This window comes from Erigeron canadensis, chromosome 1 (assembly GCF_010389155.1).
Source record: "Erigeron canadensis isolate Cc75 chromosome 1, C_canadensis_v1, whole genome shotgun sequence".
NCBI lineage: Eukaryota > Viridiplantae > Streptophyta > Magnoliopsida > Asterales > Asteraceae > Erigeron > Erigeron canadensis.
Genome location: NC_057761.1, coordinates 6,745,073 through 6,768,190, shown reverse-complemented (window position 1 = coordinate 6,768,190; position 23,118 = coordinate 6,745,073). Strand labels below are relative to the sequence as shown.

The following is a 23,118-nucleotide window of genomic DNA, read 5'->3' as shown; positions in this document are numbered from 1 at the left end:
ATTATTAAATAGCTCTTATATATTTATTTAGATAAGCAAAAATGATTTTTATTAAATATACTACCACTCCTCCATAAAGAGAATTGATATTCGTACCATGGATTTTGATTAAGTTATTGTACTGTGAAATTAGATGGTACTAATATCATTTCCCCTTCATCAATCCTTTAACTACACTAACTACACATGGGGGTGTTTGGTACTAATATCATTTCCACCCTTTTTCATTCCACAAACACCCCTAAAACTCCTATTCTTTACATACACTAAAACTACTGTTTATTTTTAAAAAGAAAAAAAGCCGACGCTCTCCCCCAATCCCCCTCAAACTCCTATCCATTCACATTTCGCCTAATTAGTTTGTGATTGAAGATGTCAATTGAGGTAAGAATGTACTATTTTATTCTTCTTTTGTTAGTATTTGTATTTGCACTAATTGATATCAATTGGAGGAGGAAAATCTGTAACCCTAATTTTAGTTACTTTCTAGATTCAAGTTCATATGGATTTACGTATTAGTTTGCTTTGATGATAAATAGTTTGTCTTCCTAATGATTCTGTATTTAAATACCAGCATTTGGATTTCCAATTTCTAATTTGGTTGGGTGATTATAAGAAGTTTGTTGAAGGTTTGGTAAGTAGATATTGTGATTATGATTGATTTTAATATTAAGAATACTGTATGATTCTTTATGTGTTTATAGTTTTTGTTGTCTTTAATTATTTAATATAGATTTTACCTAAAGAGTTCACAAGGTTCATATCGTCAAACTGCAAGAAATTGAAATTGGTCGATTACCTTAAGCGTAGGTACTATGTTTCAGTTGAATACGTTGAAGATGAGTGTGTAAAGATTCATGGTGGTTAGTGGGCTTTCTTTTGGAATCCCGACCATACCAAGATTTCTGTCGCTTATGTTTCACTTGGATACATAAGCAAACATTTCATGTTGATACTTTCGGTCCAGAAGGTCGGGAATACCGGGAAATTCCTGATTCTTCTAGGATTTGGAGTTGTATTATTGAAGTTACTGATTCTACATATTTAAAGCAAGTATATTGAAATTAAGTCTATGTTTATGTCTGTGTTTTTATGTGATTGTATGGTGTATTTAGTTAACAATCTCTTTTTCCATCTAGGCATTTTATCCATTGTTGTTGTGGGATTTAAATGCAAGTGTTTCAAATTATGATGAAACCTTTACCAAGGTTATTGGCAAAAGGTTTGAAGATAATGTAAAAATATTTTTTTCATGGTGTGGGTGAAGAAGAAAGAGTCGCAGGTGGTTTTGAAGGTCTTTCTTGGACAAACTTTTGTTGTAAAAACAATGTTAAAGTTGGTTACTTTATGAGGTTGACAAAGTTAAAAAATCTGAGTTTCAAGGTTGATGTATTCAATAATGATGGGATTGGTGTAGATGCGCTTGTTTTAAGTAAGTTTTCCATTTTCTTTATCATTTCTTACCCTTATCATAAACCGACTTATGAGTTATGTTATTTTACTTGATTTCTTAATGGAGGTACTGAAGAGGGTGTAGATGATCACCTGTCTTTGGTGTCTAAAGATCACTTAATTAAGGAAATAAGTAACCATCATTGTAGGGCTTATCATTTGAATCATGAAGACTGTAAGCCTTATTTTTTCCAAAAGCTTCAATATCATGGTGTGCAAATACCCATCTGGATACAAACACTATATGCTTCTCCCTCATTTTTTGATAATTAAAGTGACTCCTGTTTGCATAGTTGTGATTGTCTCATTTCAAATTTTGGTGGTGGTGGATTAAATTATTAAGGTTTCTTTTTGCAGGCTGTACCCAAAAACTTTGTTAGGACACACAAGTTGTTCACTTATCCACAGGTTATTCTGCATTATCGTGAAATGGTGTTCAGTGCGTTGTTGGAATTGTGTATTGATAGGCAGCTCTATGGTGATGAAAGCTACCTGTTTGTGGTGATGGATTGGCGTTCTTTTATAGAAAGAACCAAGTTAAAGTCATGTGAGTTGATGAGGTTTGCAGTCAATGTTGACAAATGTGTATCTGGAGAAGTTATAGTTCTTGATGTTTGTTAAACATGTATTGTAGAATGATGTTTTCTTAACTTTCAAGTGTTTATTAAGTCTAGGATGATGAATTGTTTAAGCTTTTGTTAGTATTCTGTAATTATTTGATCTTTGTATTTTGAGTACTCTAATTATGTATTTTCGAGTTCATGTGAATTTGATAATCATTTCTTTACAAAACTAAATTGTCCTTCTCATTGTCTTTGAAATCACAATAACAACTATCAATAGTAACAGTGATTGAATAGGAATTCACATAAGAAATCACTTACCATTACCATTACCAAGTTATACAACCAAATCTACATTTATGTTGCCAAATGGTGTCATGCACAACTCTGCAATGACATGTTTACATCAATTAACAACCTACAATATTTCATATCTAAATTTTGATCTTCACAAACATTGAAGGACTTCTTTGTACACAACATTTGTTGTTGTGTTCTTCACTTTTAAATCTTCATCTTGTATTAGAATTTTCAATCCGTTTTTGCTTTTCACTCTTGATACTGCAACATACAATTGACCATGACTAAAAACTGGTCGGGGCAGATATAAACCAACACGATCGAGTGATTGTCCTTAGCTCTTGTTTATTGTCATAGCAAAACACACTGAAATAGGAAATTGTTTTCGACAAATCTTAACTGGAATCCTTTTATCAGATGGTGTCATCTTTAACCTTGAGATTAAAGTGTGAGTACCTATGTTTGTTCCAGTTATGATTTTGGCTTCAATTACATGTTTTCCCAATCTGACCACTTGTAGATGTGTGCCATTACACAAACCATTCTGTTGATCGAGGTTCCGCAGTAACATAATTGGGACTCCAATTTTCAGCACCAACTTATGATTTGGTAATCCGGCTAATCTAAGTTGGTTTATGACTTCTGGTGAGAACAAAGCGGCATCAATTGCATTAGCATCTTCAGATTCACATAGGCTATCAGAACTTAAGTATGTCATCTCCTCACCTGGCATCAAATCAAATAGCTTTTCATTTATGGTTCCAACAACATCATGAGTTGGTGCAAGAATAGCCCGTTGTTGAAAAAACATGGGATCCTGCAAACTGTTAAGCATATTTGGATATGTAAAATTAATCAGTGACTGAAGGGGATCATTTGAATCAGTGATTAACAAATCCTTAGGTATTTCAATTTCTGCTTCGCCATCATTGTCAGCACCAAGAACCCCATCTCCGACTTTTCAAATCCATTCAGCAAATTCTTGAACCTCTTGTAAGTCGGTTTTTGTGTTCCAAGTTTTAACCCATATTCACTGTCAATTTAAGAACTTGACAGTGGTGCCATATATATGAGGAATTTAGACTTGCATTGACAATCATACTTCTGGTTCCTTTTGGTATAACTGGCAAGATTTGTCGAAAGTCACCGCCAAAAACTACTACTTTGCCTCCAAAAACTTGATCTTCGCTATTGGGTTGGGTTGATCTTAGAATATCCCTCATTGTTCGATCAAGGGCTTCAAAACAATGTTTATGTATCATAGGAGCTTCATCCCAAATTATCAGTTTAGTGATCTTGATTAATGCTGCCAACTCACTGCTTGGATCTATGGAACAAATTGAGCTTTCAGTGATGTTAATTGGAATAACAAACCTTGAGTGTGCGTTCGTCCACCAGTTAGTAATAGTGATGCTATTCCACTTGAAGCAACATTCAACACAATTTGACCTTTTGACCGTAAGGCAGCTGTCAAAGTCTTCCAAAGATAAGTTTTGCCCGTACCTCCATATCCATGAACAAAGTAAACTCCTCCTTCATTTTTACTAACCGCATTAATAACCGTATCATAAAGGACTTTTTGTTCAACAGTTAAGCATGATAATAACTGCTGATGTTCAATAGTCAGAGCCCTTTTATCATACAGCATCTCATTGGCAATTAAACGGTTATTGAGTGATGAAATATAATTAGTATTCGGGAAAGGCATATCTGGGAAGTTTCTGAGTGAACTGCCATTGTTAGTTAACAATTGTTCTATACATGAAAGGCACAGATTTAGAATAACTTCTTCTGGAAGCTCCAAACCTTTTATTTTGAAATGCGTATTAGAAATACATTTATTTATGTTTAATTAAATGGAAATGCATATTTTGAAACACGTATGTAAAGAGTTAATGTAATTACCTGGGCAGTTTAAGATTCTCCTTTGCATGTGTAAAATATCTTCACTTAGAACTTTGCATGTTTTGTTCCATAAATCATCGGGCCGGGCTACAGAGGTTGAAAGTAGTAATTGGACAAAGAAAGTTCTAAGATACGATGCAGTTGCCCAATGAGATGCTTCCAAAATTGCATCAACATATTCTTTATCATCATCTAAAAGGCCCATCTCGAAACATGCTTCTTTGTAACTTTTACATTTTTACGTTCATTCACTGTAAGTAGTTGCTCAAAAGATTTGGGGCCAACAACATGATTCAGCAAGATTCTCAAATAATATACATCACCAAGGGACGGAGGGACATATGATATCCTCCCTATAGTACCATGTCCTTCCACAGTTCTTCGTTGCCATTTCCTAGTCTTACGTATCCAAACATAAAACTCAGGTATTTGCACATATTTCAATGTTCTGGCAAAGCTATCCTCTGCATTTAATTTCATCCATTCCAGGAATATTGAACGTTTCACTGTTGGATTCAAAACCACATCACATAATTGTGCTTGATCATCATAAACTATGCTTTGTTCATTTTCTTTGTGAAATGGCAAGATTTCCACTGGAGGATGTCTATAATGAATATCAAAGGCGAATATTCGCCAACATGCTTCAGAAGCAGAAACGTACCTTAATTTACATTATGTGAAACTAATGTCAGTTATGTAGAATTTGGTTAGGCAATTTAGTTAGCCAAACATAATAAAAATGATGAGAATTACCTGCAATCCAAGTAATTCTTAACCTCATCTTTGGGTTTGTTGTTATCAGTTGTTCTTTCATCTGTATTGGTTTGATACACAGTTGCTGTAACTCGATTAGGACCATTGTTTATATATTTGAACAAATACTTAATTGATCCTGATTGGTTGCACCATTCGACATTAATGTGGCACTGGTATCTTCGCAGAAGTGTAGCATTATAAGGGACAACCATGTCATTATCAAGAAGGACCCCATTTTTTTCAATGGTATTCCCAGTATTTCGACGTCTATATACAGGATACCCTTCGGAATCCACATCAGTTTCATCCTTCCATTTCTTTGGGAAATTCTTTGTACATTTTCCTCTAACCATACATGGACAGTTGGGATTATCATCTCCGCAAGGTCCATGCATCATGAATTGTTTGACAAGTGCATACAATTCTGGGTCTTCTTTTTCGTTTGGTATTTCAGCACTAATGTATTTATCTACATCGGTTGCACGTGGAAACTTGTTTGCAGCAGCTAAGAACAAACAAATATGAGCATGAGGAAGACCCCTTTTTTGAAATTCCACTGTGTAAAGAACTGCAAATTTTGATAAATCCATTATTAAATATAAACTTTTATATAGGTAATTGGAAAAAATTAACTTTAAATTTAGAATACCAAACAGTTATATATCTATATTAATACCTGCTTGTACTTCGTCAAAGAATTTCTCCTTCACAAAATCGTTTATGATTTCATCCAATTTTATCTTGAACATTCTAGCAATTATATCCGGCCTGTCTTCGGAAGTGAGATTTTTATCAACCAAACAACAGTAAATCTCTGGCCAATTGGGATTACAAGTAACAGTAATGAACAAATCTGGATAGCCCACTGACTTGCATATAGCCATTGCATCCAAGTACTTTTGCATCATATACCCGCTCCCACCGGTAAAAGATGAAGGAAGTGATATACGTTTACCAGTTGATGAGGCATCTGTGGTTCCATTCTCGACATTTGTCGTCAAATTCTGGAAAGTATCAGTTCTGAGCTTTTTCTGGTTACCTTTAACGTATGACAATCGATCAGCCTCTACCATTGTGTAACCGTCAACAACAAACTGATGAAAAAGTTTTTGTGCATGAAGTAAAAGTGAATACCCCCCAGGTCTGTCTTGTATTGTGTAACAAAAGAATTCCCTCATAGTAAGTTTTGTTCTTGGTTTCTTTGAATCTTGTGCAATACCTCTGTGCTTGATTCCTAGCCGATAACCATCTTCTCCAAATGGAAAGATCAGTGGATATTGAAGAGCCAGATAAGAAGGATGTAATTCACTTATCCTTTGAAGACCACCAGACTGCTTTCTCAATATAATGTCCCGTGAATCAAGTACTGAATCTATGTCTCCAATTATTAATCCAGCTACTTCAGAAGTTGTTGGCAAGTTGTAAATTCGACCATCTTTATTTCTGTTGGCAATAAGTTTTAGACTTACATCTTGCCATTCATTGTCTTTAACACAAGAGGGTTGCAACCATCTAACATTATCTTTAGTATGTTGATTGTATCACGTTTCAGTTCATTTTTGGCAGGTCTTGAACTTTTAGTACCAGAACTGTAAATAAATGAATATTTATTTTAACAAACTTAATGTGCAATAATTTATAAGTTAAAGGCATAAGAATGGTAGACGTGTTTTTACCTGACAGCTCTTTCTCTATTAGCCTCTTCATTTTCAGAGTCAAATATATAAAGTTGTGAGAACTTGGGTTGATCACCTTGCGCAGGTAGCAGACTACCCATTCGGTGAAAATTTTGACCTTGTAATCTAAAGACATAAGGTCCTTTTCCGTTTAAAGAACCTTGATTTACTTTACCTCCCATAGATGTGAATGAAAACATCATGTTATATGCTCGTATATGTTTCATGAAATTATTGGCAATAGGATTTTTGCTCGTAAACAAATTGTACAACACAAGAGGACGTTTGACAACTGGTGGTAGCTCCACATCACCACCTTTGCAACAGAAAGTATACACAGTATTCTTGCCCTTCGGATTACCCCTTAACATTTCTGCTTCCCAAAGCAGTGCATGACACTTTGAGCATTCATATATTTGATCTCCATGATCTTTGTAAGCTGAAATAAATATTGACAAATTCCGATATTATTTAGAGGGAAATTAATTGGAATGAAAAAATTAATTTGATTGATATACTACAATGATACTTACCTAATAAAAGACCTTTCCTTTTGACATATGAATCATCCACCATATCATCATTAATCTCCAAATCTATTCTTGGAATCTGAATATTATTCAAAATTTGAGCTTTATGTTTATGACTGTTGTCTACTTTTCTTACAACTCCCTGGGGTCGTTTATATGATTCGTGACAATTCTGCTTTCCGGTGTAATTACATGATTTAGGTACAGCAGATTTTGTTCTTTTTGATGTTGAAGTTCCTTTCATGTCAAATATATAATAAAAAATGTCAAGTAAATCACAAATAGCAATTCATGTGTACACATAATGAGGTAATGTTCCTATATTAACTTTACCTAGAGGATCAATTGTGGATTGCAAATTACTTCTGGAATAACACATTGATAATCCATTTTTACTTAATGATATGGGTTTGATGGAACGACTTGTTACGTTGCTATGGCTGGAACTACCAATGTCAAAAGTTGAAGTGATTCCTGAACCTATAAAATAGTTACAATTAAAATTCAAATACTGATGCATGACATTTTCAATGGACATTTAATTTGCAACAAAATAGCTTACCATTGTCGAGAGCTTTCATTGTATTTTTGAAGATTAAGTACTTATTCCTGGTAGATGCAATACACCTGCTTTGAACTGCTTAGATTCCCAAAAAAAAAGTGGGGTTAAAAAGACATTCAAAAAATTCAAATGCTAAAAGGTGTAACACATTTTAATAGAATGTGTAGAATTCAAACATACTATTGGTTATATTGGATAAAGGAGTTGTTGTAAGTGGATGGTTTTGTGTAGGAGAAGAACGATTAACAACATTGTTTTTACGATCATCCAATAAATTCTTCCGTTTCTTCCGATTTATTGAAGCTTGAGATTCATACATCTCTAATTTCCAATTTTCCAAAATGTTGATGTTGTTATTTTAGTTTGGAAAATTTAGTTATATAAAAAGTGTTTGAAATTTTGACAATTTTTAAAATTGCCGCAGCTTTAATTTGGTTTGTGAGTAGGTATGTTTTCTACTTGTGTACTTATGTACTTCTTTTGTTTTAATATTTGACTAAAGATGCAAGTGGATGTCAAGTTAATTGCATGTCCCTATGAAGAAACTGAATCACTATTTAGTTCCTGCATGTATAAGTATGGTTACTATTTAGTTAGAGGAATTAAAAAATTAAATTATATATAAATCAGTTAATGTAAAAATATCTACACCCACTAAATTATTTACCACAACCACTTATACAAACATTCACCTCTCATTTTCTTATCTAATTTGTAACGTCTTCTACAACTGTCAAACATGGCGAATCAAGTAAGATCTAATACATATACTCAATCAAAGATTTATTTTACTTTCATTCAGTTTGTGTACATTTATTTTTGTGGGTAATATAGACTACACTATATGTTACATCTTTGTCTTGATTTGTTTTTAGAGAAGATTTCTGTTTATGCATGTTACAGAAGATGTATATATATATAGAAATATATATAGGTATATATATATGTATACTATAAATTAGTTAATCAGTTAGGGTTTATGATTTTGTTTACATTAAATTAGATCCGGTGAGGTCTTTTGTTAGGTTATTTATATGTATATATATACTGCACATGCATTAAGTTAAATTTAAGTTTCTTGTAGGGTAGTTTTTATTGATTTCAGTTTCGAGATGAGTATATTGTTTGTTATGTGTTGATAGCTACATAATTTTTAGGTTTAGGACCACAATTGGGGTTGGAATAAAATATATGAACTAATCTGTTTTTTGTTTATTGAAAGTGAGACTTCCCACAATACTGAACTAACATATTTTTGGTTTATTGAATGTGGGAACCCAACCAAACTCTTTGTCGATAGATATTTTTCCAAGTTCTAGTTGATGTTTCCAATAAGGATACCTTGTCAGAATTGTTGGTAAGTTTTATTAAAAAATATAGTGCACTTTTTACATATTAAACAATACTTTTTTTTCACATTCAATTTCGATCATCAGTTATATATAAGTACATGTATAAAAGCGTTAATTGTTAACTTAGGTCCTCCCAAAAGTTGTTAAGAACAAACTGCCACCTGGATGCAAGTCAATTAGACTGGTGGATTGCAACAACCGTTCATACATAGTGCGTCTCGTTGTGTTTGCAAATAACAAAATAATGTTGACTGGTGGTGCTTGGCGTGATTTCAATCATACCTGTATCCAACCAGACACTGACAAAGTTTGTTTGAGATTAAGGAATAACCATACTTTTGATGTCATTGTATTTGATGCTGCTGGAAAGGAGATATTAAGGGATGGCAATGGAGATAAATATGTGAATAGATGTATCATTGAAGTCTCCGGTGAAACTACACATACAGAAGTAAGCAAATTTAATTTTGTAATTCCTTAACTCATTTGTGATTTTTGTATCAATAGGATTTATTTATATGTTTATGACTTGCAAATTGTGATCTGTCCAGTATCCACCATTGTTTTTTCTTGATGACCTGAATGTCCGCTTTCATCGGGATACTGACAAGACTGCTACTATCTTTGGATCAAACCAAATTGAAGACGTGGAGGTCATATATGAAGATGAAATTATTCATACCATGAATGGTATCCCTGTTGATATTGATCCTAATGTGAAGCTTGAAGAAGATGTAGTAGAGCAAAGAACTTGGCGTGTGGTAGGATTTACTGGTTCGAAGTGGATGAATCTTTGCTATGAGCATGACGTTAGCATGGATGGTCACATCATGTTAACCAATCTAGGTTCAGGGAGATATTTGTTTGATTACTTTAATGAGCTTGGCGTTGGATCAGCTGCAGCTACTACAATATGTAAGTAATATGAAGTGTACATTACTTATTGTCTTTTGGTACTTATTAAAGTTTAAGTTTTACATGTTTAGAGATTTTGATTAACACAGCCAGGGTCGCACCACAGAGTGTTCAACCAACTTTGTCAGCAGATTATATGACTGAGAGCGACGGCGAAGATGTCAAAAGTAAACGTCACCACTGCCAGATTGTTGGGCACCAACACAGGGAGGACAGGCCATGCTTCTTCAAGAATCTGACTGAGCACTCTTTTACTACTAACCTGCTGGTAAAATATAATATTTTCATTTATTGATATTATATATAAGTCCCAAACTTTGTTGGTATATATATGTGTGTCTCATTAAGATATACAATGTGGTTTGTAGACGGTGCCTAATCATTTTGTTCGTCGACATCAACTGGATAGCTATACAAAGACAACTGTTTATGTGGGAAGCTTGAAGTTCAAAGCTAGGTTGGATATCATGTATGATTGTCGCAAGGATGGAGATCAAAGTCATGTTGTTCTAATCACAGACTAGTCGAAGGTTTCCAAGAAAACTGGGTATGTGGGGGGGTAATGAACTCCGATTTGAATTAAATGTGGTGCATGAACCTGATGGGCCCAGTGTGGAATTCCATGTTTGTTGAAGCCGTCGATAAGGCAGTTTATGTATCATCCAAGTCGTTAATGTCCTAGGGGGGACTTTCTTTTGGTTACTACTAAACTTCGTATGAATCCATGCTGATTTTGGTACTGTATAATAAATATATATAGCATGTGTACACCAGGGAATGGTATTTCATAGTCTGCAACAGTTTAATTAGGTTGTATGTTCATGTTATGAATGGTATGTGATGAATCGACTAAGTTAAATACTTGTATATGTAGTACTTGGTATGTGTAGATAATGATCCAACATGTCAAATTAGAATTTAGTTTTTTTCTTTTCAGTTAATAAGTAATTCAAATGGTAGTCCAGAAAATCATTTGGATGAGGTATTTTATAAGTATATCTTTTTGATAAACTTTTAACATATACATGTTTTGGTGAACACAAATATAGAGAAGAAAAAACTAAATTTTAATTTGGATTTAACACTTATAGATTTAACACTGCCAAACAACAACCAAACACAAATGTTTATGTTCTTTTAGATTTAACACTTAACCTTTTTGTTAAAGGTTAAACAGATACATGGTTGAAGTTAAGTGCAAAACAACATAAGACAAATCATGACTTGACATAACATAAGTTTAACACATGACATAAGTTTAACACATTACATAATTTAACCAACACAACTTCACAATCCGACATTTGGAATAAAAAAACCAACAAATTGATATAGTAGTAGATTCTTTTTTCAAAAGACAATTAACTACATTCACACTTTCAAAAGACTTACAATCTTGTTTGTTCAAAAGACAATTACCGGATATCCAAATCATTCTTCTTTGTTCCTAGTAAATTTTGGGTCTGCGCATCCTTTTCCCAACCTTGTTTGTTGATTCAACACCGGGAGTTTCATTAGCTCTTTTCTGCAACGGACTGGTCTCACTATCTTTCTCAATCTCGGTGGCCAAAGAATCGCCAGTAACCGAGAATGCATCCTGCAAACACACCACATAAGAACTATCCACATATTAGCCTATTATATTCAAAATATGGAAACAAACCAACCAACCAAATGAACTATATATCAAATTACCTTTGAATCCGGTGCACCTTGTGACTCCTCACCAAGCTTAACAATTGCTACTTGAGGCATTGAAGGCTCTCCCTGGACCTAAACATGAAAAAGGTATGTTAGTATATCCTGATACTAATAAGATGATACTAATGAAATTTAGGTCTATATATGTGACTTGTATTACGATATTAGAACTTGAGTACCTCACTGTTGTTTTCTGGTTCTGCTGGTTCTTCTAATTCAGCAATGATATCAGGATCATCACACATCTTGATAACAGTATAAGCACTGCCCTTGTGTTTCAGATTGTATTTGTCAATCTTGATCTTACATGCCACTTTCACATTTAAGAGGCCTTCAAGTTCATAAGGGTAAGAGTCATCATCATTGTTGTTCAATTGCCTTTGACGAATATCATTTGCACTTAACCCAAGCAACTTTTGGACATCTCTATCCCACATAACAAAGGATGCACTGCCGGTGCTGTCTTGGACTCTCATGGTAACTCTGAACCTAAAATAGGTATAATTCACATATAAACTCCATGTCAGATTGTTAATAAATATTTGATAAAATTATGACAATCTCAGTGTTTGAGCAGTATTACTTGGGTAGAACTTCTGTTGCAATTGCTTTTGCTTTTCGACACCATAGACTGTCAGCTGGAGCACTAATCAGCTCATCAGTGAGTTCATTTTCATCTGCAACTTCCAAGTACTCCATCTTGGTAATCACTTTTTAACCATCTTTGCGGCAACCAATAAAAAACCATCCAAACTCTTGCTCAAGCATAGCGATTGTGGCCACCACCACAAAGTCTCCAATCTGTGAAGTAAAGTATTATCTATACAATAATATGGAATATGGTTATATGTAATTACTAACTGTTTCTTACCTCTTCAGAATCTCTCACTTCATCCAACTGTTTCTTATCGGTATTTAGGATAAACTCTAAGCGATTTGGGTAAACAGTCTCTGAAGCTAAAGTTGTATGGGAAACTTCATTAACTCCTTCCTTAAGTATCAACCTATGCATGTTTGAAGAAAAAAAATAACAAAATTATCAAATGTATTTTAACTCCTTCCTTAAACATCTATATGAATATTTATGCAGGAACATTGTCATACCTCCTCCTAAAGTCATTAGCCTCTTGGATATCTTCACTTATAAAAATTCTTGTACCAAATTTATCAGTTTGAACTGTCAAGTTTTCTGAATGACCAACACCATCAAAATTAATGACTTTCCATTCATGTAATTAGAAAAAGTATACTTAGATAATTTTAGCTTACCCTTCCATTCATTAATAAGAGCATGTTGCATGATGGCAATGACATGCTCTTCAGATTTGTTCTGCTCCAGAAACGCATTAAACTGAACTGCATAATCATTCCACAAAGTGCAATGCTGGGTTCTACCACTGTAAAAATATTAACTAAATTAACTAATTCATTAAATATTATCAATGATAGTATATAAATGTATATGACAGGTACAGGGACATTCACTAACACCCTATGTTGCATTATAATAAAGTTATGATTTTTTCATCATTTATAACAACTGACACATTGAATAACAGATGTATATGCATCTAAAACACATGTAGTACTAATCTTGTACTGAACTTTATCAGCTGGCAAATAACTCCAAATCTAACATAAACAGTTCCATAAAAAGAATTCTACTATAAGGTAGAGAATCCCTCCAGATTGAACTAAACTTATTACAAATCTTTCAACTCCATGTTGAACCTCTTGCTTGTTTGAGTTGCTGACTTGAACACCTCAAGATTTCCACACCAACTTACACAACCAATGACATCTATGGAAATCGAATAAAAAAAGTTTCAGTAAATTGTTCACACTACTATATTTGTATGCTTTCAGTTATAAATATATATTAACAAATTATGGTTACTAACCAATGTTGAGGACATCTTTATCTCTAGCCTTAGTCACAGTAGTCTCATTGAAAGGCAAGAATGAGAAACCATAGCCACTGTATGTAAAAGGCACACCATGTTGCACTTCAGTAGTTTTGTAAAAGTTACACTTTAGCTTATGTTGGACGACATTGAAGGGGTCATCGTTTTTTCCAACACCAAATCTCTTGATAATCACAGCAGCATCTTCCTTGATCAATTCATCAAACATAGGAACCAAGTCCTTCTTGATAGTACATTGAATCTTTGCACCCTAACCAAAGAGCAACAAAATACGACTTAGATATACATGTAAATCTTTGCACCCTAACAAAAAACATAAAAAATATAACTTATCTTTTCATCAACCAACACCATCTCAAGCCTTTGAATTTGATTAATCCATCGGCGGATTATCTTAACTTTCATGTTTATGAAATCCTTTGATGCATCTAGTTGCTCCACAAGAGTTATTTTGTTGGTGGCCATCGACAGTGATATTTAAAACCAGAGAGAAAAATATATATGGATTATGTTTTTGTGTATGGAAATTGCTTTGGTGGTCAAGTTTATGGTTTTCTCTTTCTTGATTAGGTCAATTGTAGATCTCAAGATTATGAAAAGTGGTGTCAAATTCCTCCTTGATTAACAATGCTTTGTATGTGCTCTGTATGTCCTTTTCGTATATATATATATACATATACATTACATATACATGTGTGTCTATATGAAGATATGAAGATGTAAGCATATATAGATACATTTAATGCTTGAGAGACAACCACCATAATCAGAAAACCGTACCTCCATCCAATTTCTTTTTAATTTTTAATTAATTAACTAAATTAACTTTATATATTTGATTCAAACACAAACAAATGACACACTCACATAAAATTCAAATTTGGCGCCTACATTAGTTAGTGGCCTGCATGTACCCACCCCCTGCAAACTCTGCAACCCGCCTCCCGCCCAGTTATATACATACATACATATACATATATACAGACACTTAAGTTATATATATACATATACACACACTTATACACCGTCAAAAACACAGCAAAATCATCAGCAATTGTGTCATACATCCAATGTGGTGAAGCTCCTTGCTTGACAACTCAGCTTTTGCGTATACCGGAGCAACCCTCCTTTAGTATGTAAAGAGGGATTTTAGTATGCAAGATTGCCTGAATGTATATGATCTTGTAGAGAATGATAAAATGTAATATGTAAATTTTTTGACTCCTTATGTGGTATTTGGGTATGTCCATTTACCAATTTGAAGTCTACATTGTAAATAACTTGAGTTGTTAATATATACTTCACTTTTCAACAAAAAAAAAATGACACATGTCGTGTAACGAATGCGTCAAGTATAATCGAAAAAATACATAATCTTGTTATAGTATATTGGTAGATATTTCTGGGGATAACACTCGAATAAAAAAATTAGTTTTAATTATTATCTAAATCTATCAATTACACGTGTCATTTTTAAGTGCACGCGTCGATTCCAATCATGATGATAGATAAGGCTAAAAGCCTAAAAATATACTTCCCAAAACTAATATAAGTATTTTGTTACCATAATAGTATTTAGGCGGTTACAAAGAAAATTTATAAATGTGACAATATGCAATTAAAGTCTTCCACCTTATTTTTCCTATTGTGTTCCTCGATAAACAATAGCAAAAGCAAAAAGGCGGACAATATTTTTTATTTTTATCAAAACAATACTTTCGAATTTCGATAGCAGCAAAAACCCAATTCGCCCACCTCTCGAAAATCACCAAATTTCAAACCCAAAAAGTATCCCTTTCAAAAGTTAAAATCAAAACTAATATGTCCGATAACATACCACCTTTCGAAATCCAAGTGGAAATCATCAAAAGGATTCCCGATGTGAAAACATTGATTCAATTCAGATCCGTTTCCAAACTATGGAAGTCTCTCATCGACAGCCCCGAGTTTATCGCAGATTACCAGACTCGTCATCGTAATCATCGTCTGCTTGTAAGGTGCGTTGGTTTCTCCAGAAAATATGAATTGATTGTGGACGATGATGTTTTCCCACAACACAAGATTCCTGTTACTGTTCCAATGTTTGTTAAATCACTGTTACCAAGACACGACATAAGTATGACTACATCTCAAGGGTTGGTCTGCTGTTACAATACTCATGAAAACCAAAGTGATTCCGGAACAAAGAATGTGCTTTTATGGAATCCTGCCATAAGAAAATCGGTTCTATCGTTGTGCCTAATGTTTTTCCGTATGATTTTAGATATAAAACTAATATTGGTTTTGGGGTCTCTCCTCACACCAATGACCCTATGCTTGTCAAGATTAATAATAATAATATTGATATGTCGATTTCCCTTTTTATGAGTTGCATCCCCTGGCATGTTGAGGTTTTTACATTAAGCACAGGGGTATGGAGAAGTTTGCGTACTAACCTGCCTCGGAAATCTATTGACCTTTCATGGCATCATGTAGTTATAGATGAGTTTATTTATTGGATTGGCATCGATTGGTGTGATATTATCGATAAACGGGTGCTTAGTATGATTATTTCATTTGATATGAGAAGTGAGGAATTTACAGAAATATTCTTACCGGATTATTTAGCACGCTTCTACTATGATTGTTTGAACATATCTAAGCTAAGGGAGTCTCTTGTTGTTCTTGAAACCAATGACCAGGTGGAGAAACTTGAACATGTCGTATGGATAATGGATCATGGTGTTCCAAATTCATTTACAAAGCTATTCACTATTAAGGCACCAGATGCATCAATAAAAAGGGTTTTTGGATTTTGGAACAGTGGTGAACCCATAGTTGAGAGGATCCTTATGTATGGGCCCATTAATGACCGGTTCGTAAATTCTGTTTATGACCCCTGCTCACAACGCTTCTACGATATTCCGATTCCTGAAAAAGGATGTTTAGACTCTGTGAGTTCCTACTCCGAGACACTACTATTGCTAGATCATCGAGATAATGGCAAACTTTCAAAGCATACAGTTACGGACACATTACTGACTTTCGGAGCAGGAAGGCAAGGCGTGGAGATTTAGGTGCATTCATAGTATTAACTATTAAGCTGCTGTTGCATTATCCTTTACATGAAGATTGCAATAACTTTTTATTACATATATTTAGGTTGATAACATTCATGTTTTGTTATGTTACTGATTGGATTGTTGCAACATTAAGTATGTGTATGAGTACCTAAATTTCATTAGTTGTCAATAAAAACTTGAAAATCACAATTAATCCATTTAAATAATTGGGTTTGTTTAACGGGTCAAGGGGAGCAGCTCAATGGGTTGTGGATCATGTCATTGGGTATACTTGGATCAGCAGAAAACTTTCTTGGCTGACCCGAAATGAAGTTGAACGTGTTTAGGTGTTCACCTACTATTTTTTAGCCGCCTTTATGTTTATTTTGTTATAAATAGGAGTAGTTGTTTTTTCTTTCGCTGTACCCTTGTTCATTACAGGAACTTTTCCATTCTCTTCTCTGCTTATATTACATACATATTAGTGTGTGTTAATATGAGACCTAAAAGTCTAAAACCAACATGTGGTATCAGCGCACATTTAAGAAAGAGGGCTGTCTTGAGAGACGACTTTCGAAGGAAAGAGTAGCCTTTGGGTGAGGGGATGGGAAAGCAGCAGAAGAGCAGGTCTACTGGTTTTTGGCAACATTGTGGGTCGACGGTGACAGCTCGTTTGGCTATTGATACTGGTCACAACCAGGGGTTGTTGCAGCACACACATAATGGGAAGCTATGCTCGAAATAATATGGGAGTAATCAAAGGGTTTTAGTTACAGCCGTGATTAGCCAGGAAGAAGATTCGGGACAGCAGGGGCTGTAAAACAGCAGGAAACGGAGATGGTAACATGTTTCGGGCCAATCGTTGTATTGATGGAAATACAGTTTGGGAAGACAGCGGTGACAGGTGTTAAACATCAGTGTTGTGGCTGTTAGAGGTGTTCAAATGCGGTCCTTTTTCTGCTGATTCAAGTAGTAACAGGATGTTGCTGCTGCACTTAAAGCAGTTTCCGTTCCAACTTTGAAACTATCAAAATAAAAGAAAGAAGAGGAGATTAGATCCTGTCTTTCATTTTTCTGATGCTCTTTTCGCATAGGAGATGAATCGCAAGGAAGCCCTGAATTCTTTAAGGCAGAAAAACCAAGGTGTGGCACGGTATAAACGAAGCAACAGAGCGGGCTGAGATATTCGTTTAGTGACTTGAAGTCGAAGGAGGTAGCTGGTGTCTATTTGGTGGTTGATACACGGGTGATTATCAAGGAAGATCTTGACATGGTAGTGAAATCACGATGTGAGCGAGTTGGAGGCCGAGTGTCCACGACATGTCAAGTTCAGAACTTTGGACATGACCGAGGTGATGGTCCGGCTCTCCAGGAAAAGTTGAGATGGTTTAAGGAGACAAGATCGCTGGAATGGATGAATATGTAAACAAACCACAGTTATGTTGGTGATTGTTGGGTTAATTGGGTTTGTTTAGAGGGTCAACGGGTTGTGGATCATGTGTCATGGGTACACTATTATTAATTTAGTGTAATTAAGGGATATGGTTATGACACTTGGAAATGGGTTTGGAGGTACGGAGTGTACACCCATTAAGTGAATGACATCCCGGACCCAAAAGGTGTATAATATTTGATCACGTAAAACGTTAAATTTGACAACGTGAGTTATTGAAAAGCATTACATTTACATGTACACAAGTTTGAAAAGGAAATTTGATATGTGGCTATGAGCAGTAACTTTGAAAATGAAGAAGTTAAATTTGCATGAAACATGGAATGTGTCTATGACTAAATAGAAAACAACTCTGTTTTTGTTTTGACAAAATATGTCTTCACTCACATGTAAAAATCATGTTCTAAATATATGCCACCTAACCTTATCATAGCCACCTCTATATATATTTCCATGCATACATACAGAAGAGTAACAAATCATATATATCATATACGTGATTTTAAGTTCTCTTGGCTGCAAACTTTTTTGGGTGTCTCTTATAGAGAATTGATACGTGAGAAAATATATACAAAACACGAAATACTCTTTAGCAAACGGCTTCTTGATTTTTGCCAAAATCTTGAACATTACTCTTTGTATTATCCCAAAACAAAATTCGTGTAACCCAGGCAGATAGGGTCAAATTGTTGTTTTCGGAAAGTGATATCACGATATAAAGAGATATCCAGTTATTGATTTCTTACCCTTGTAACTTGAAATTCCCCAACAATCGAAAACAACAATTTTGGTGAAATCAATGGCGACTACGATAAAGCATATGATGGCTAATTTCTCCAAGCTCGATAAGTTTGAAGGAATGGATTTTCGTAGATGGCAGAAGAAGATGCACTTCTTCCTCACTAGCATGAGTGTGGTTTATGTGCTGAGCACTCCCTGTTCTGACGATGGTGATGATGCAACTGTCAAAAAGATCCGAAGAAGGTTCAAATGGGAGAACGACGATTACATTGCTCGAGGATTAATCCTCAATGGTATGTCTGATTCCCTTTTTGATATTTACCAAAACCATGAATCTGCTAAAGAACTATGGGACTCTCTGGAGACCAAGTATATGTCTGAGGATGCCCCAAGTAAAAAGTTCTTAGTGAGTAATTTTAATAATTACAAGATGGTCGATTCTAGCCCGGTTATGGAACAATACAATGAGCTCATTCGCATACTTGGTCAATTCACACAACACAAAATGCACATGGATGAGGCTATTCAAGTCTCTAGTGTCATTGATAAACTCCCTCCATCTTGAAAAGAATTTAAGCATTCTTTGAAACATAAGAAGGAGTTAACTCTTTTTGAGTTGGGTAGTCATTTGCGTATTGAGGAATCTCTCAGGGCGCATGATATTAACAAACCAAAAGGCAACAATGTTGCTAGCACGTCTTCGGTCAATATGGTGGAACATAAAAAATCCACCGGATATAATGACAAGAAGGGGAAACGTAAACATCAAGAAGCTAACAAAGCTGGTCCCAACAAGAAGTCTAGCTTGGCTTGTTGGAAGTGTGGCAAATCCGGACACTTGAAACGGGATTGCAGAGTTAATATTGGTAATAAAAATACCAATGGATCTGGCACAAGCAGTTCGGGAAATGGTTTTAACAACCACAATTCGAAAGGTCAGTATATATATAATGATTCATTTGAGAATTATTATGTTTCATATATAACTGAGACTTATTTTGTGCAGGATGATGATGTTGCGTGGTGGGTTGACTTGGGCGCTAATACCAATGTGTACAAGGATAGATGTTGGTTCAAGACTTACGAGTCAGCGACTGACGGATCAGTTCTTCATATGGGAAATGAGTCAACAGCCCTAATATTTGGACGTGGAAGTGTGGATTTGAGTTTTAGTTCTGGAAAAGTTGTTTCTTTATTTAATGTTTTGCATGTACCACAAATTCGTAAAAACTTGGTTCCAGAGATGATGCTTTTACCCAATATTCATATTGCTTCAATGTTGAGGATGATCCAAAAACATTTGATGAAGCAATGAAGTCTTAGGATGTTGCCTTCTGGAAAGAAGCAATTGATGATGAGATGGAATCCATCATGGGCAATAACACTTGGGTGTTGGCTGATCTACCTCCTGGTTGAAAACCATTGGGCTACAAATGGATTTTCAAAAAGAAGATGAAGGTAGATGGAACTATTGAAAAGTTCAAGGCAAGGTTGGTCATTCAAGGCTTTAGACAAAAGTCTGGAATTGACTATTTTGATACTTACGCTCCAGTGGCTCGTATATCTACCATTAGACTGTTGATTGCTTTGTCAGCAATTCACAATCTGGTCATTCACCAGATTGATGTGAAGACAACATTCTTCAATGGTGACCTAGATGAGGAGGTTTATATGAACCAACCTCAAGGCTTCGTCATGCCAGGAAATGAAAACACGGTTTGCAGACTTGTTAAATCCTTATATGGATTAAAACAAGCACCTAAACAATGGCATCAAAAGTTTGACGAAGTTGTTTTGTCAAATTGTTATCATTTAAACCAAGCTGACACATGTGTATATAACAAATTTGATGATTGCGGTAAAGGAGTCATCATTTGTCTATATGTTGATGACATGTTGATATTTGGAACTGACCAGAATCAGGTTGACTTAACAAAATAATTTGTGTCATCAAAGTTCTCCATGAAAGATATGGGGGATGCTGACGTTATCCTTGGTATAAAGATCAAACGTGAAAACAAAGGAATTTCAATTTCTCAATCTCACTACATTGAGAAGGTGCTAAAGAAATTCAATTGTTTTGACTGTACTCCGATGAGTACACCTATGGATCCAAGTATGAAGCTGATGCCTAACAAAGGTGAAGCTGTATCACAACTTGAGTATTCTAAGGTGATTGGCTGCTTGATGTATGCTATGACTTATACAAGGCCTGACATTGCATTTGCTATGGGAAAATTGAGTAGGTATACTAGTAATCATGGTACTCATCACTGGCAAGCAATTAGGTGGGTACTGAAGTATTTGAAGAAAACAATGGATTATAGTTTATCTTACATTGGGTTTCCTTCGGTTTTAGAAGGGTATACTAATGCGAGTTGGATAACCAATGTTGAAGATCATTCTTCAACATCTGGTTGGGTATTTTTGCTTCGGGGAGGTGCTATCTCATGGGCTTCCAAGAAGCAAACTTGTATTACCAACTCAACAATGGAAGCTGAGTTTGTTGCATTAGCTGTTGCTGGTAAAGAAGCAGAATGGCTAAGAAACTTGATTTATGAGATTCCATTGTGGCCTAAACCTATAGCACCCATTTCTATCCATTGTGATAATGTCGCTACATTGGCAAAGGCTTATAGCCAGATGTATAATGGAAAGTCTAGACACTTAGGTGTTAGACATAGCATGATTCGTAAACTTATCACGAATGGGGTGATTTCTATAGAGTTTGTAAGATCTCAACAAATTTTAGCTGATCACTTGACGAAGGGATTAGCTAGAGACTTGGTTAATAAGTCTGTTGAAGGGATGTGTTTAAAGTCCACCTAAATTTCTAATTGTGAGATATCCAATTCCCTTTTGATATTAATCAGAAGCTGAATTCAATGTGAAAAGCTTACACTTAAAAATTGGAGCACATGTTTTTACATATCATCCCAAGGTATGTGCTCAGACCTTCAGATGGTTAGGTTGAAGTATAGCTTCTTAATAGTTCATTTGAAAAAGTGCAATAGTAGGTGCATGAATAAAGTAGAACTACCTATATGAATGTGAAGTTTTGCCGCTTCAAGAAAGCTTTGGACTTTTAGCTTTGGATACATTCATGAATGGATATGGACGCATGGCTTGTATAGCGTCAGGATAGCTTTAAAGTATTTGAAAGCTTGTGTGTATATTATTTTCAGGTATTCAAATGGGTTGAAGGGTTCAATTCTTAGAACACCCCGATCTCGAATATATGGAATGTGTAATATACTAAGATGGAAATTCAATATTCAAGACATTTTCATTTATGCATAAGTTTTGTTTTGACTATTTTCTCATGTATCAGAATTGCATTAAATTGGGGAGGATTGTTATTAATTTAGTGTAATTAAGGGATATGGTTATGACACTTGGAAATGGGTTTGGAGGTACGGAGTGTACGCCCATTAAGTGAATGACATCCCGGACCCAAAAAGATGTATAATATTTGATCACGTAAAACGTTACTTTTGACAATGTGAGTTATTGAAAAGCATTACATTTACTTGTACACAAGTTTGAAAAGGAAATTTGATATGTGGCTATGAGCAGTAACTTTGGAAATGAAGAAGTTAAATTTGCATGAAACATGGAATGTGTCTATGACTAAATAGAGAACAACTCTGTTTTTGTTTTGACAAAATATGTCTTCACTCACATGTAAAAATCATGTTCTAAATATATGCCACCTAACCTTATCATAGCCACCTCTATATATATTTCCATGCATACATGCAGAAGAGTAACAAATCATATATATCATATACGTGATTTTAAGTTCTCATGGCTGCAACTCTTTTGGGTGTCTCTTATAGAGAATTGATACGTGAGAAAATATATACAAAACACGAAATACTCTTTAGCGAACGGCTTTTTGATTTCTGCCAAAATCTTGAACATTACTCTTTGTATTATCCCAAAACAAAATTCGTGTAACCTTGTAACTTGAAACTCCCCGGTTATTGAATTGTTGTTTTCGGAAAGTGATATCATGATATAAATAGATATCCGGTTATTGATTTCTTAACGTTGTAACTTGAAACTCCCCAACACACTCAGACAAGCAGAAAACTTAGCCTTGGCTAACCATAAATGTAGTTGAATATGGGTTTAGGTGTTTGCCCATTCCTTCATAAATTCTTGACGGTGATGTTTATTTTGTTATAAATATGAGTAGTTGTTTGTACCTTCGTTGTACCAACAACAACAACGGAACCCA

The 23,118-nt window shown here is 34.8% G+C and overlaps 2 protein-coding genes and 1 pseudogene across 2 annotated transcripts; 1 reads left to right on the top strand and 2 right to left on the bottom strand.

The window, feature by feature from the left end:
- Nucleotides 1-2,463: 2,463 nt before the first annotated feature.
- Nucleotides 2,464-7,766, bottom strand: LOC122600899 (annotated as a pseudogene).
- Nucleotides 7,767-12,429: 4,663 nt separating this feature from the next.
- Nucleotides 12,430-14,105, bottom strand: LOC122600805. Its single transcript, XM_043773606.1, has 7 exons — nucleotides 13,986-14,105; nucleotides 13,617-13,890; nucleotides 13,423-13,516; nucleotides 12,985-13,112; nucleotides 12,820-12,904; nucleotides 12,587-12,719; nucleotides 12,430-12,516 (listed from the first exon to the last, which is right to left on the bottom strand). Exons 1-7 carry the CDS (start codon nucleotides 14,103-14,105, stop codon nucleotides 12,430-12,432), a joined length of 921 nt encoding a protein of 306 aa, XP_043629541.1.
- Nucleotides 14,106-15,228: 1,123 nt separating this feature from the next.
- Nucleotides 15,229-16,883, top strand: LOC122585862 (F-box/LRR-repeat/kelch-repeat protein At1g09650-like). The gene is given in 2 exon segments (XM_043757977.1): nucleotides 15,229-15,890; nucleotides 15,893-16,883. Coding segments are annotated over 2 exon segments (1,233 nt in total). The 5' UTR covers nucleotides 15,229-15,461; the 3' UTR covers nucleotides 16,697-16,883.
- The last annotated feature ends 6,235 nt before the right edge of the window (nucleotides 16,884-23,118 follow it).